The 16,980-nt window shown below is 35.3% G+C and overlaps 1 protein-coding gene across 5 annotated transcripts in view; it reads left to right on the top strand.

The window, feature by feature from the left end:
* Window positions 1–16,275, top strand: part of CCDC82 (coiled-coil domain containing 82) — a 36,506-nt gene extending 20,231 nt beyond the window's left edge. For all 5 annotated transcript variants that reach the window (XM_064375351.1, XM_064375350.1, XM_064375349.1 and 2 more), the window contains 3 exons: window positions 4,213–4,383; window positions 9,933–10,118; window positions 15,336–16,275. In XM_064375351.1, coding sequence (XP_064231421.1) covers window positions 4,213–4,383; window positions 9,933–10,118; window positions 15,336–15,401 — 423 coding nt within the window. In that variant the 3' untranslated portion in view covers window positions 15,402–16,275. The remainder of the gene's footprint in view (window positions 1–4,212; window positions 4,384–9,932; window positions 10,119–15,335) is intronic.
* The last annotated feature ends 705 nt before the right edge of the window (window positions 16,276–16,980 follow it).

The following is a 16,980-nucleotide window of genomic DNA, read 5'->3' as shown; positions in this document are numbered from 1 at the left end:
GATAGAAGATCAAACTAGCTACAGCATTCGTGTAAGCTAAAGACTAATCCAGAGCAAGACATTAACTTTTCACTACTATGAATACTCAGTGAGGTGAGGAAGCCTCAGAAGAAAAGTTTGAAGATAGCAGAGGTTGTTTCAGTTCATGGAGTTTAAAGAAAGAAGCCATCTCCATAACCTAAAAGTGCAAAGGTGAAGCAGCAAGTGCTAATGGAGAAGCTGCAGCAAGTTATCCAGAAAAGCTAGCTAAGATAACTGATGAAAGTAAACAACAGATTTTTCAGAGTAGACACATGGTCTTTTATTGGAAGAAGATGACATCTAGGACTTTTATAGCTAAAAAGAAGTCAATGCCTGTCTTCAAAGCTCCAAAGGACAGGCTGACTGTCTTGTTAGGGGCTAATGCAGCTGGTGATCTAAGTTGAAGCTAATGTCATTTACCATTCCTAGGTAAATGGGCCCTTTAAGAATTATGCTAAACTGACTCTGCTTGTGCGCTATAAATGGAACAACAAAACCTGAATGACACATCTGTTTATAGCATAGTTTACTGAGTATTTTAAGACCATTGTTAAGACCTACTACTCAGTAAAAAAATATCTTTTCAAAATATTGTTGCTCATTGACAGTGCACCTGGTCACCCAAGAGTTCTGGTGGAGATTTACAAGGAGATTAATGTCATTTTGATACCTTTCAACACATCCATTCTGCAGCCCATGGATCAAGGAGTAATTTTGACTTTCAAGTTTTATTTTTATTTTTATTTATTTTTGTTTTTTTGAGACAGAGTCTCGCTCTGTCACCAGGCACCAGGCTGGAGTGCAGTGGCGCGATCTCGACTCACTGCAGCCTCCGCCTCTGCCTCCGAGGTTCAAGCAATTCTCCTGCTTCAGCCTTCTGAGTAGGTGGGACTACAGAAGTCCGCCACCACGCCCAGCTAATTTTTGTATTTTTAGTAGAGATGGGATTTCACCATGTTGGCCAGGATGATCTCGATCTCTTGACCTTGTGATCTGCCCACCTCAGCCTCCTAAAGTGCTGGGATTACAGGAGTGAGCCACCGTGTCCAGCCTTCAAGTTTTATTATGTAAGAAGTAAATTCCAGGCCAGGTGCAGTGGCTTACGCCTGTAATCCCAGCATTTTGGGTGGCCAAGGCAGTGGATCACCTGGGGTCAGGAGTTCGAGATCAGTTTGGCCAATATGGTGAAACCTCATCTCTAGTAAAAATACAAAAATTAACCAAGTGTCATGATGCACACCTGTAATTCCAGCTACTAGGGAGGCTGAGGCAGGAGAATCGCTTGAACCTGGGAGGCAGAGGTTGCAGTGAGCCAAGATCACACCACTGCATACCAATGTGGGTGACAGAGCAAGACTCCATCTCAGAAAAGCAAAAGAAACATATTTCATTGTAGCTGCCATAGACTGTGATTCTTCTGATGGATCTAGGCAAAGTAAATTAAAAACCTTCTGGAAAGTGTTCATCATTCTAGATGCCATCAAGGGCATTTATGATTGATGGAAGAAGGTAAAAATATCAACATTAAGAAGAGTTTGAAAGAATTTGATTCCAACCCTCCTGGATGACTTGAAGGAGTTCAAGACTTCGGTGGAGGAAGTAACTACAGATACGTTCGAAGTAGCAAGAGACCTAGAAGTGAAACTTAAAGATGTGACTGGTTTGCTGCAATCTCATGATAAAAGTTGAATGGGTGAGGAGTTGCTTCTTACAGATAAGCAAAGAACGTGGTTTCTTGAGATGGAAACTACCCCTAGGAAAGGAAAGATGCTACAAACATTGTTGAAATTTCAACAGTGGATTTAGAATATGGTTGTTAAAGCGTTGCCAGGGCTTGAGAGGATTGACTCCGATTTTGAAAGAAGTTCTGTTCTGCATAACATACAATCAAACACCATTGCATGCTACAGAGAAATCATTCATGAAAGGAAGAGTCAATGGATGCAACAAACTTTATTGTTGGCTTATTTTAAGAATGCATGCAACAAACTTTATTGCTTATTTTAAGAAATTGCCACAGCCACCCCAGCCTACAGCAACTATCTCCTTATCAGCCAGTAGCCATCCTACTGAGGCAAGACACTCTATCAGCAAAAAGATGCCTACTCACTGGAGTTTCAGATGCCTGTTAGCATTTTTTTGACCCAAAGTACTTTTTAATTTAATGTAGCTTAAATTACATACGTTTTAGACATAACGCTGTTGCATACTTAATAGACTACAGCATAGTGTAAACAACTTTTATGTGTACTAGGAAACCAAAAAAATTTGTGTTATCCATTATCGGTATATTTACTTTATTGTGGTGATCTGGAACCAAATATGCAATATCTCTGAGGTATACCTGTACCATATTTATAGATTATTTAACTTTAGCCAAGTAGTCTACAGGTAAACTAAAATATTAAAAAGATAAAATTTTTTATCTTCACACAATATCTCTGAGGTATACCTGTACCATATTTATAGATTATTTAACTTTAGCCAAGTAGTCTACAGGTAAACTAAAATATTTTATTATCTTCAAAGTAACCCCATGTGGAAGACACTATTTTTGGAGGGAATAGAGGGGTCTCGCTCTGTGGCCCAGGCTGGGCTTGAACTTCTGGGCTCAAGATCTTTCCACCTCAGCCTCCTGAGTTTCTGGGACTATAGGCATGTGCCACTGTGGCCAGCTGGAGGGCACTATTATTTCCCCTCTTTTAGAGATGAGAAAACTGTCTCAGAAAAATAAAGTAACATAAGGTTCCACTACTAATAATTAGACAGGCTGGTATTAAACTGAGAGTCTCTCAGACTCCAAAACCCATGCCAATATGCCATATTATGTTTTACCATATTGTGGTGGGTACTACTGAATTTGGTTAATCTGATATTGGAATAATAACTGTAGGATACCAAAAAACATTAGCTGAAAAATTGAGACATAGATGATTCAGTAAGATCTTAATAGGATAAGCTGGGTTATGCTACAGGAGGTAAAGAATATGACAAACAAACCAAATAAACCAACAATAAAATCTCAATGGCTTAACCCAACAAAGTTTATTTTCACTAAACTATTTCACCATTTTCAGTGTTAGTCATCAGGGGTGCTCTGCTGATTGTAGTCACGCAGGGAAATAAGCTGATAGAGCTCCATGAGGTTTCATCTTACCATGTGTTTCCATGGTAAGCAGGAAGTACAGCAGAAGCAGGAAAGGAGGGTGGCTGGTTACCTATTCAGTCTCAATTTCAGCCTGTAAGTAATACATGTCGTAAAGTGCCATCAAGTGTGAGAAATATGAAAAGTTGACCCCCTGAAAATGTGGTATTGAATCATATAATATAAAAAGGAAACTGTCAGTATATTGGATACTTAATTAGCATCAGCTGGTAGAGGATGTGAATGTGGTTTAGTAACCATGCTAATATGCTCATTGTGTGCAGTTCAAATATTGTATTAAAACCTAGTCTACACTACCACTTAGAATAGTAGTATCTAGCACAGGCCTAGAACATAAGCAGAAATACTCAGGCACAAGTAACTAATAATGAAGCTTATTTATAAATGCCAAGTGTTTTCTCTTAGTCATTGATAACTGAGCTATTAAACTGTCTGTATAAATACTGGACACATGGCAATCCTAGTGTCAACTTGTGTTTTCCACAGGACTATAGTAAGTTATCATAGGAGGACTGAATTATTTCTGGAATATTTTTTGTGGAAAATACATAATTCGTACAATGGAAAGTGAATGTGATTTTTTTTCTCAAGTTTTAACTGGCCTACTTGAATTATTTTTCTTATATCATCCTACATTTTTGCTGCTCCTATTTTTAACTAACACCTCATTAACATTAACTAGAGATGAGAAATGGAAAAGAAGTAAATTAAAATCTATCAAGGTTGCTACACTACTTAGTAGCTACACTACTTAGTTGCAACTGCATAAGTGTGAGAGATATGAAACTAGTTTTTTCCTAGTCTGGTTTCTTTTCATGAATAGCCAAGATTATAATTTTTTTTATTTAAAAGTATCTTGTAAAATACCTACTATGTGTTCAATATTAAAGTAAGAAATGCCAGGGTATTTTCCTCTTATATCTCTTTGTACTGTGATTCCTAAGATGTTTTAATTTGGTTAGATTCTTACTCTTATTCTTATTTTTTATCTTTTAAACGTTTTTATATTTTTTAATTGTTTTCAGGAACGGGTAGAAAATTATTCTAATATAAGTATTCGTTGGAAGAATCCTGAAAACTGTTCCTGCCAGGCTTGTGGACTGCATCGCTACTGTAGATATTCAGTGCATTTATCAGGAAAGTTGTATAACACCAGGACCATGGAAATAGATGATTTCATGTCACATGATAAACAGGTATTTTCTTCCCTCTAATTTTAATTTTCAGTATTTAGAAATTTTTAGTACATCAACTTACACAAATAACCCTACCTAAGGAGAATTTGACCCAAGTAGAAACATTTTTGGCATATAATTCACCAAATTAGCAACCCACAAGTAAATAATGTAAGATAGCTGTTCATCTAATATGAGAGAATTAAAAAAACACTGTGCTTCAACTAGACTCTGTTGGAAGTATGTCAGAGTCTAGAGCAATCACCACATACTTAAGATGCTATTAATTTTGTATGAATAGAAAAAACCGAAGAGTAAGTATTTTTTAGACAAGAACATAGCAGTATAATGTGAAATGATAAAAAGTGCAGATGCTGACAACTTCTATTTATTTTTTCAATATTTGTTAGATTGCTGCATTTACAAATGCAAAAAATGTATTTATAAATGCAAAAAATATTGAGAGCTTTTTCTGGTGACTTTACATATCCATGGAGAAGGTGTATGTTTAGAGAGGAAGAGACCCAAAGTTGTCTCTGAATCCTCCCAGTCAATTATTAAGACGGAAATTTGATATTTATCTGAATTATTCTATTAAATGGGGTAGTATGATTTCTCAGTACTATTGAGCAGTAGGTGACCAGATTCCTCTGAGAGATCTGAGTTGCAAGAATTACTTAGAAAGTTTTTATGGAGATAGTGAATTCAGAATTGGTCTGTAATGTTTTGTTTGATATTTTACTATACAAATATGAATATATATATATATAAGTCATATGTAAATTTCTCCATTGTTTAAAAACTGATCTATGACTTTTTATGCGCTAAGATATCTGGAATCCTAGCAAAAGTGATTTAAAATACATTTGGGACCATTTTCTGTTATGTAGATTAAATACATTGCTTTATTCATGGTCTTTGCTGTCTATAGCTAATCCTAAAGAGGAAAGTAGAGCAAGAAAATCACCTGTAGAGCTCTGACATCCCTGTGAAGATTCTATATAAAATAGTATTCAAATATTTAAAAAACAAAGAATAAACTGAAAGCATGAACTAAAAGCAAAGAACATTAATATTACTAGTCACATAAGAGAAAACTATAAAAGTTAACAAATATGTGGGAAAATACTTATTCTGCATGTAAAGGTATACAATTAAAACTACTCTATGATGCCAGTTAATAACTCTTAAAGTGGCAAAGTATTTTCAAATCAAATGATAAAATGCGATGCTATCAAGGTTGCATTGAAACTAGTAAGTTGATGGAAAGTAAGACTCCTAGAGGAGGCCAGGCGTGCTGACTCATTCCTGTATCCCAGCACTTTGGGAGGTGGAAGCGGGCGGATTATTTGAGGTCGGGAGTTCGAGATCAGCCTGACCAACATGGAGAAACCCCGTCTCTACAAAAAATTAGCCAGGTGTGATGACACATGACTGTAATCCCAGCTACTTGGGAGGCTGAGGTAGAAGAATTGCTTGAACCCAGGAGGCAGAGGTTGCAGTGAGCTAAGATTGCACCATTGCACTCCAGCCTGGAAAGCAACAGCGAAACTCCGTCTCAAAAAAAAAAAAAAAAAAGCAAAAAACACTCCTAGAGGTAAAAAGAGGTGATATATATCTTTTGAAAATACTAGGTTTTTAGAGCTAAAGTCACAAAGCTATATATTATTTAATGTCTGTAAGTTTATCTTTTGCAAAGCAGTTCAGTAAAAAGCAAATGATATAATCATGAAGTTGATTGAAACATTATTTACAATACAAAAAATGGAAATAATCCAAATAAAAAGTAGTGATTTAATAGCCTATGGTATAGCAGCATTATGTAGCAGAATTTTTATAATACAACCATTAAAATAATATTATGAAAGTTAGGAAATAATGCTAGGTTGAAAGTATAATAATAATTACTGTTTGCACTATCTTTACATCTATATAAAATGTGTGTATGCATATATAACCATATGTAAATATTAAGTTAGTTATTGTTTATGTTAAGGATGTGATTGAAATTTTTTAATATAAAATTGTTTTTCCACTGACTTTTTCTTTAAAGTGAAGAATAACTTATTAAAATTTATTTTATGTCCTACTTCAGTACAATATAAATGCATATATGTAAAGAAGGAAGAACCAGGAGAGAAAATAAACTAGTTATAATCCAGAGCATTAAAGAGACTGTGCCTAACCCCACACCCATCTTCAAGTTATTTTGAAAACTAATTATTTTGTGTTGCTGCTTGTAGCTATGTAAAATTGAGATTCTTTAAGATTAACTAAGGTTCTTTTTGACAGTGTAAATAGCTTTTAAGGAATTCACTTAGCAGCAAATTGGTTTCATATGAAAACTTTTCTCCTTACTTGAGATTAGCTTATTTGAAAGAAAGGATGCCTTGACAGAAAGTGGAATTATTGGGGGAAGGGTAATTTGGTTACAACTGTATTGATAGGGTACTAAGATGAGAGGGCTAGGACCATCTGAATGTGATAAATTTAGGGACATAGATGAGAAGGAAAGTACCTGGATGAAAGAGAGTGTGAAATCTGAAAGACAGTTTGGGAAAACTAAAAACATTCTTGGATTTATGTTTAGTTTTGCCTAGAGTCTATCCAGACTCCTTAAGATGCTTAGGATCTGGTGGGAAGAAGCAATAATTTTGAGGCACATGGCGTTGTATAATGTGTCCATGCAAAAAAACAAACAAAAAACCAAACCAAAAGGAAATAGAGTCCTTTGGCTTGGTATTGTACTATCTGTTTCTGAAGACCCAGAAACACAAAACAAACCTTTCCCCAGAAAACTTTACTTACTGTTTCCTTGAGAATCTTCTTCTTCATTCTTCATACTTTAACTTCCATAAGGAGCAGGCTCCTCCGCATATAAATAAGAGCTTAGAGAAATACTTCAAAAAGCTACCTACAGTAGGCTGGACATTTCAAAGTCTGCACAGTGCATGTTTCATTATATTTCCTTGCCTCAGTTTGTTATCCAGATTTAATTTACACTCCACATGATAGAGCTAATAAATTAGAAATCAGATTCTTTCTGCTGCTTTCTTCTGCTTTAGGAAAATTCAGTGATAGATTTTTAGCTCCATCTCTAGTCTTTAAATATGTACGACTGGTTGGTTCATACTGATAACTGAACTGACTCAGTCTCATATTCATCAGTTCATAGAACTGTGCTTAACCCTGCATAGTCGTCATTTATATGTCATCTTATCTGCTTTGTGAACACTCACCACAGCACTTATTTTTCTATCTATGGTATTTTTATACTAATTTTCTTGTTAGAATAATTTCCTTAATGTACAGAAATGGAACTAAATAATTAGAGTTGTTTCTAAATATATTTTTCTGGACATTTAAGGAAATCATTCTAACACCATAGGTTGTTGCCTGTTTTAGTACTTTATACAAATTGATTCCTACAGTGTAAGCTGTGTTGTACTGTATACTTCATTCATATAGTAAAGAAATACAGTGGGCTGTAACAATACAGTGAAAACAGGCATGGGGTGAGGGTAAGTTCACTTGGAGAAATATTACAGCTATCATATGCATCTACTGTTTTCTGTGAAACTTTACAATAGTGGCACCCTTCTATATAGGCTTTTACATATAAAATGTGATCAAGTTTTGGGAGTAAATAATATAAGAATATTTTAAGGTAATTTTGGATTTGTAGATCTATATGATGATAAGTAGATGCCAAGAGGGTAGGAATTAGAAATGGAAAGAAGTAAACCGTAATGTTAAATATTTTCAAAGGATACTTTTTTTCATACAGGAAAAAAAATGAGACTTTTAAACACCTCTCCTTCCCTCTTGTTTCAACTTAAAAATGCTATACAGATAAATTCCTCTTGTTTTGTGGAAATACAGAATAAATGTGATAGAAATACAAGTCATTTTATCGTGTGCCTCTACTTCATCTAGAACAGCTGGAGCTGAGTTCTCCCACTACTTTGATGGCAGAAATGGAGACGCACAGGCTACCCATAAAGTCACTGCAGCGTTTGTGTTGTCTTTTTACACAAAGTTGGAGGTATTAGCAAGTGAATTGCTGAAATGTCATTTACTACCAGGGCTGCTTTGATGATAAGATTGAATTGGAAAACTTACTTTTAATAAGCAAGTCCTGTACAATAACACCTGTTTACTTCTGTGATCCGAAAAGCAGGAAGGTTTTTACAGAGCCAAGAACAGAAATCTGAACATGCTTTTCTTAAACTTTTGAAGATTTGAAGAAGGATTGTAAAAGGTCCAAGACACAATTTTCACACACACACACACACACACACACACACACCACATCAAACCTGACTATTGCCAATTTGTGATGTAACTTCTGTTCATTTTTAGAAACATACTCCTGGTTTGTCTTTCATCACTTGTATGTTTCCTTGCAATGTGGATTCAGGAAATAGGTGTATTTTTCTGTCAGACAGAACACAAGTTATATAGATAAATATTAAAACTATACCACTTGTACTCATGAAAGCATAACCCATTAGTGAACTTAGTTAGGCATAAACACAAACACATAAGTCAGCAGGAAGTTTACTGTTTCCTTAGGTTACTCCATGAGAATAAAATTGACCATATCATAATGTTTGGAGCCCTTTCTGATGCATTTTCTACATGGGTAAAATAATATAGGTAAAAATATATTTAATTTGGTCAGTGCAATGAGACTGTCTTCCTACTTTAGCTGTAGGTTTATATAACAAACTTTAAAAATTCAAAACATTCTCAAAGAGAAAGGTTCTGGTTGTTTGATTTCATAAAAAGAGTGTTCTTAATCATAGAATTATACCAGTCCATATAAATGTAGGAATTAAAATGCTTACAGCTGGCTGACAGCAAAATATTGATGTCTTATTCACATACAACACCTTAAAGCAACCAGTATGCCTAAATACAAAGTTATTTTTTAATTTGTATCATTTTTTTGGGAAAAAGAAAAGTATCTAGTGAAAAACTGCCAATACTTAATTTTGGTGTAAGAGTTTGTTTCAGTTTTAGATGTTGCTTATAGCTAGAAAATTACTATAATCCAGGCATCTTTAACTCACAAATACAGACTTATAATACTTTCCATGCTTTTTCTTACCTTGCCCATCTTCTGCCTCACATTAAAGCCATTTCTCTCTTTTCCCAAACTTGGCAAACTCTTGTGTTTTCAAGACTTAGTTGAAGCTTGATCAGCTCAGGGACTTTTCTCCTCTCTGGATTGGGCTAAGTGCCCTTCCTCACTAGCATTTTGATAGCATCTTGGACATAGCAATTTTCACATTGTTTTATAACCATTTGTCTTTCTCTCAGAACTGTAGCTCCCTAATACAGATAATACATCTTTTATTTATGTATCTCTAGTGCCTTGCCCAATATTTGAAACCTCACAGGTGCTCAGTGTTTGACTAGTTGTCTAAGTAAGAGAAGGTAAAGGGATCACTTAAAGATAATAATGCATTTCGATTCTACTACTAAAGAAAACCAGAAAGGAAATATATTCATTACCGTATTATTCACTTCATACGTCAGATAATAATCTTTATTTCTTGATTTAGGTGTTCACTGTTGGCAGAATTTGTGCTGACCGTACCAGAATTTATCACAAACTGAAACATTTTAAATTCAAACTGTATCAGGAATGTTGCTCCATTGCAAAGACAGAAGAAGTTGAAGATGAACAGGTTAAAGAAACAGTGGAAAGAATTTTCAGTCAATCAAAAGAAAGTGGCTGGATTAAGGAGGTAAAGTGAATATATGAGAATCTCATCATGTCGATTCTGGAGCCTACTTGTGATTAGCAAAAGGAGACAATTAATTAGAAGATAGTGAAATTTAAGAGAATCTCTTTCTTCTCTCCTTTGTATTTTCTCTTCTTCCACTCATTCCTTTCATGCTTATCATTGTCCTTCTGAATAGATGCCCTGATGTTCTAAGGATTCAGTCAGCCCATCAGATAAATTTTAATAAGCATTAATACTTTACTGAAGGACCTCTGTCCTTTCGCTTTTATGTATGTATTGCTTACATATATATTGAGTCCCCTGATTTTTTTTTGACAGAGTATAGGACTCACCTCTGCTTGTCTGCTTCCTATTCTTTAGAACAGTTCTTGTGACCTGAGAGTGAAGAAGCACCTGGTGCCAGTCTGAGGAAAAGATCTCGGCTGCCAGTTCTAATACCACCCACATCCTCTTCTTGAGGACATGGGACTGAGCAGTGAACAGTATAACTGAAGATCGAGGGAATGCAGAGGTTTCAGGCCATGGCACTGATTTTGACTCCCCCATATCCTATTGATCACTAAATTTGATATCAGGAGTAAAGTGGGGGCTTCGAAGAGTGCACTGGATTCCTGAAGATCTGCTGGCAGCTCATAAGCTCTGGTCTGCTCACAGAGCTTTTAGAATTGTTTATGGTATATGGAAATAATGCTAATATGACTGCAGTCTTCTAAAACCAGTCTAGTTACATGAATGTATAAGAGTGAACAAATCATAGATTTTCAGGCAACTCATATCAACATTTAATCTTCAAAAGGAAAAAAAAGCCTGACCTGAGATCCATTTCCTGGGTTATATCATAGGGACATTTGTAAAAGAGGAATAGAAAAAATAAGGCAAGAGAGCTTAGAAAACAAACTTATTGGCAGAGAGAAAGAAAAGAGAATAGGAACGTTTTTAGGACATGTCATGTTTAGTGGAGGTCTCCCAGTCTGGAGAATGACATCATTATTGATTTCCCTTTGACAATTATCCTCCCACCACAGACCACCACCCGGTGATCTTGCCTGCCTCCCACATCTTGATCCTTACGTCTTCTTTCGCTCGTTTTATTCTCTTCAGCTTTTTGCCTTTCATTTTGCTTCTACTTCCCCTACTCCAATGCTTCTCCCCGCTTACCCATACTCTTTCACTTGCCTTAGGAGAGAGCCATCACTTATTCAGTAACTTCCCACCTTCATTTCCTCGACAACATTAAATTCTTAAGTGCTTTTATTGATGCCTGTAAGTGTTGCCAGCTCTCTAGTGGAATCGCAAAACCTATTGGGGTAGCACAGTTATAAAGAACTGGATACTATGTATAGAAAAATCACTGTGCATATACTGTATATGTTATATCATAGTATCATATATAGGGAAGAACACTGAACTTCTTGCAGAAGAAAAGCATTTTCAAATCATGTGTCCCAGAGAAAGCTTAACAAGATTTAGGACACCAGAAGGGACCTGGAATTTTTAAAAAACATATTCTTTTTGCATAATATAACACTTGGCTCTCTTAAGGAAAGAAAGGAGCTTAGCCTTTCTTTTCAAGAAAGCTAAGTGTCATGAATAATGTTTAGCATTAGGCATTGAAGGTATTTCAAGATTGTGCATGTCTAGGACAATATGCATATTTTTTCCACATAAAAATACCAAAGATCTTCATTTTTTTTTTGAGATTCCTTCCACTTAAAAAAGTTGTTTGTAGGTTTTCTCAAAAGATGTCCTAGAAACCACAGAAGTTTATAGCCAATATAAACCCATTTGCAGCTTTTTGTGCTATGACGAAATTTCAAATTTTGTCAAGTGCTCTGATGTTTCTCATCCTCACTCTGTCTGTCCCTGTCACTGTGTGCCTTTGGGTGATGGCACTGCATGTGCTTTGTGATGCGTGCCGCCTCTAGCTACAGTCTGCTAGAGTTACTCTAACCCTTTAGAATGCCTGGGACTCAGGGTTACCTGAATGCCATCTCCATAGCACTTCCTGCTCATATTTCCCAATTATGCCAACCCCTTTTTTTGCCTTAGACATACTATTTGCTTCTGTCTTTCTGCCTCCGGCTTGTATTCCACACCTTACTTTTTCTCTTACCTGCTTCTTCGACCATTTTACTTTCATTACCTCAGGATGTCTCAGCCAGCATGTCTTCCCAAAGACATGCCAACTAGACTGACTTCATTCTTCTTGTTCTTCCTTCCAAAGGTTGAACTAGAGTGATCCATGTTTAATGTAATAATACTAAAGGGGTGTAGGAGCAACTTGACTATAAGAAAAGAACAAATAACAGGAAAATTTTAATAAAACCAAAATACATAATAAACATAATAATGCATGTCTTATTCTGAAGAAGAGTTCAATAACGTACTCTAATATGACACTGGCAAAATTCTAACAAGTACTTATAGAAGAAAGTGTATATGATGATGGGATTTCCTGAGAAGTTGAAGATAGGATTATTGGGATTAGCTGGTGGATGCATGAACACCAGGTAGTAAAGAAAGCATGTCAATAGAAGTATCAAGTGCCAGTTTATTCTGTAAATACTGTATGTAAAACTGTTACAAGTGACAGTTGTATGTAAATTTTAAATGTATTGAAGAATAGTTATATGAGTAATAATTTAAAATTATAATTAGATATCCCTTGGCTTCCTTAAACACTTCTCATTTCTTCTCTTTCTCTTCCTTTTCAACTTTTTCTCTTTCTCTTTTTTCCCACCCATAAACTGATGTTTCTCAAAACATGGCCCTCAACTATGTCAGAATCACCTATAAGTTTTTGAAAAATGTATAATCCCCTAGCCTCATCCGAGATTTATTGAATGACAATCCTTGTGAATGTTAAACATCCAATATTTTTAGCACTGGTGATTCTTAAGTAGATAAAAGTTTGAGGATCGCTGCTAAAAAGTACCTGTTAACACTGAATTCTGTCCTCATCCTCTCAGTTTCCTTTGCAAATCATTTCCCTTCTGCAGTTCTAGCTCCTACTTCTGAGTAGACGATTCTAAACTTCTCTTATATTCTGACCTCTTTCCCACGCTTCGTTTCCACAGTTCTAACTGTTTTCATCAGTAGGTCCATCAGGGATTGTAAAACAGTAGTCTTCACTATTAAAATAAGACCCAAACCCTCCAAATTTTTAGTAAAGAATTATGAGAGCAGCATCTTTAGGGGGAGAGGATAGCAGAGTAATACTAACTGCAATGTTGTGAGTTTCACTTTCCTTTTCAAGATTTTCATTTTTTTTCTTGCCAAAGCTGCATCCCAACCACACCATTTAAATCTCAGAAACAGCATACTCATACTGGTTAAAAATATAGGCTTAAGTATTTGCTTTGCCTCTTATTAGCAGTAGAATTTAGGAGCAAGCTATTTTATTTCTCTAAGCCTAAGTTTTCTCATCTGTAAAGTAGCAACTAAAACTGTAATAATGATAAGGGTTTTGACTGCAGAGATTAAATGTGTAACATGTTTTAAGCATTTCGTATATTTCCTAGCTGTTAGTAAGCGATCGATTATTCTTACCTGTTAGTTGCAAAGAAAGCAAGAAGAGGTTTTCCTTTCTCCTATCTTAGTATAGCTGAGATAAATTTTAATTGTCCTAGGTGGATGTGGTGGTACACAGCTATAGTCCCAGTTACTTGGGAGGCTGAGGTGGGAGAATCACTTGAATCCAGGAGTTCAAGGCCAGCCTGAGCAAGATAGTGAGACCCTGTCTCTTAAAAATTTTTTTTTAATTTTTAATTTTCAAAAAGAAATTTAATAAATAATAAAGAGGATATGAAGAAGGATAATTTGGAAAGCATTAAAACATTCAAACTTTTAAATTATAGATTTCTAATCCTAGAGTACTTGTATCTAATAAAACCTAGTATCTAAGTACTAGGCCAAAGAAAATTCCTAAGTAGTGTCTAGGATATTTCCCCTTCTGTTATGTTCTTCTGTCTTTCCTGAGAAGGAGATCCAGTCAGATATCATAGGATTATAAAAAAGGGTTTCATGGCCTTCAAGGTCTAGAAGGAAAATGCACTTCTCACATTTCCTTCTGTAGGTCCCTGTCAACACAAAAGTCAAGGTCTCTGGGATCCTCTCTCATTTCACTGAGGATAGAAACAGAGTCAAGAAACCACTATGTCATTAATCCCCTCACCGAAGTAAATACTTGAACTCTGTATGTCTGAAACTGAAATCATTTATCTCTTTCCCTCCCACAAACAGCCTGCAAAATAACTCTGCCATTATTCTACTCTGTCAATTTTGAAATCTCTAAATCATCCTTGACTCCTCTCTTAACTTGTTCTTTACTCTTCATCTTCATTGCTGTCACTCAAATTTGGATCCTCATGACCTAAATTGTTATCATAGACTCATAACTAGTTGCTGAACTATTCTAGAATGAATAATTTACCAATTTTCTTAAAATACACCTTAGGTCAGTTCAGTCCCCTGCTCCAAAACCTGTAGCAATTTTCCATTACCTGTCAAATGATTGCTCAGCTCTTTAGCCAGTATTTTATAATGTGTATTCTCTGAACCCAGTCTCTTTGGTTCAGTCTTTTTCTCTCTCTGTTCTCTTAAAAATACACAGGTTGTAGTCAAGTCCCATATTTTCTTGTCATGTCACTGTTTGGTGGTCTATTGTCTTTCACTGAAAACTCTCGCCACCAACTCTTTGCCTACCAAATCTGTTTTCCCAGGATAACTTAAATGCCGCTCTTTTGCTGGTTGCCTCAACTGACCTGACCTCTCTTCTGAACCTCATGAAGTGTCTGTACCTCTTACTGATTGTTATTGGTGTATTATACTGAACTCTGTTCTCCTTAGGGGCAGGAAAAGTATCTTTAGAACTTTGTACATAGACAGTCATAGCAGAGCCTTTGATATATATGTTTAACAAACTCTTTATTAAGTTATTGAAGTTACTACATTTCTACTCTAAATATGATAATAGAAAAATTGTAATTTACAACACAGTTAGGAAATTAATAATGTTATTCACTTTGATCTCTTTCCAGTGCTTTTTATGAGTTGGAAATGCTTATTTGAAATTAAGTTTCTGTTTATCATAAAAAGATTTTTGTTCACAATTACCATGAAATGAACTGTTATCCTAATTGTGTCTGTAGTTTGTAAAGGCCCAGTTTATCTGCATTGCTTTGAGTAAAATAACTAGCTTTTCTATTGTATATGCAGAAATATGGTCAACTTGAAGAATATCTCAATTTTGCGGATTACTTTCAAGAAGAGAAGTTTGACTGAATTGTAACACATTTCCATCAGAGAAGATTTTTTAAATTCCTGTAAATGTGAAGATCATGATTCTTGTTTTTCTGTATCATGTGACATATTTATACATTTTATGTATACCTTCATGGCAAAATATTTTGTTTAAAACATGGTTATCTTTATTCCTGTGAAATGGCACTCTATAGTCTGATTGAACTTTTATGTGATGTACATAAAACATTATCTTAATAATTTTTAAGTCTGTAAATGTATTTTAAAGTTATATAATAATGGCTTTATAACAGATGACTGTCAACTGAATAAGCTGTCCATGTCCTGCCAGTTTAGTCAAAATATATTTAGACTAACATCTACATGTATTTTTGCTGAATTCCTGTCCAGACCTGTTCATTATCCTTTTACAGTATTAAGTGATTTTCACTAACGTATTTTTTACTGCTATCATCAAATCAGTGGGCCGTGGAAGAAACCTCAATATATCATTCAGTTCAATCCCCTGGCTTCAAAAACAGATTGTTGCATATCCATTCTAAGTAGAGGAATGATTTTTTCCTTTTCTAGAAAGTTTCTCTTTCAAACGTATTTCCGGTCTCCAGAGTCTTTCAACCTTCACATTCAGGAACAATTTTATGTAAATTTTCATGCTTTATAATATTGATGCTTTTTTTCTATTCAATTTTGTCTATATGTTAATGATTAAGATTTTTTTATTTATTTTTAGCCATAGCTTTTTCCATGTAAGTATATATGTTAGAGTCAGAACTGCTGAGAGAGAAATTCAGCCAAAAACACTTGGAAAGCATATTTTAGTATCTGCATTGCTTTGCACATCTAAATTTTGCCAAAAAGTAATAAAGTAAAATGGTTGCTGAGTGAACAAATGAAACCTGTCTGTTCTATATTTTTAATTCTTAAAAGTGATATGGTAGTAGGATCTATTCTACTATGGGACTTTAGATACCTTTTTCTTAATGGAAGTGTTGGTTGAACTTGGATTCGTCAATTACATGACTCATGGCATGGACTGCTGTGTCCATATCTATAAAAAGCTACATTAAGCCCATATATAGAAATTAGTTAATATTTTCTACAATTCATTTCCTAAAATTATCCATATGTGGTGGAAAAAACTCACAATGTGGTGACAGTACTGATGCTGATGTTTAATGTTTAATGAGGAGTAAATACCTTTTTCAAACATTGTGAAATGGAAATTTCACATAATCTGTATTTTTTTTTTTTAGATGGAGGTTCGCTCTTGTCACCCAGGCTGGAGTGCCATGGTGTGATCTGGACTCACTGCAACCTCCGCCTCTGGGGTTCAAGCGATTCTCCCACCTCAGATTCCTGAGTAGCTGGGATTACAGGCATGTGCCACCACACCTGGCTAATTTTGTATTTCTTAGTAAAGATGGGATTTCACCATGTTGGCCAGGCTGGTCTTGAACTCCTGACCTCAGGTGATCCACTCATCTTGGCTTCCCAAAGTGCTGGAATTACAGGTGTTAGCCACCCCACCTGGCCTACATATCTGTATTCTTACTCATATTTCCCCGGCACATGGCAAAATAATTCTTAACTAAATTCTAGG

This window comes from Aotus nancymaae, unplaced genomic scaffold, assembly GCF_030222135.1.
Source record: "Aotus nancymaae isolate 86718 unplaced genomic scaffold, 86718_ANA_hifiasm-v0.15.2.pri h1tg000012l, whole genome shotgun sequence".
NCBI classification, from domain to species: Eukaryota; Metazoa; Chordata; class Mammalia; order Primates; family Aotidae; genus Aotus; species Aotus nancymaae.
Note: the sequence above shows the minus strand (reverse complement) of the source record. Positions and strands in the feature narration are given on the sequence as shown.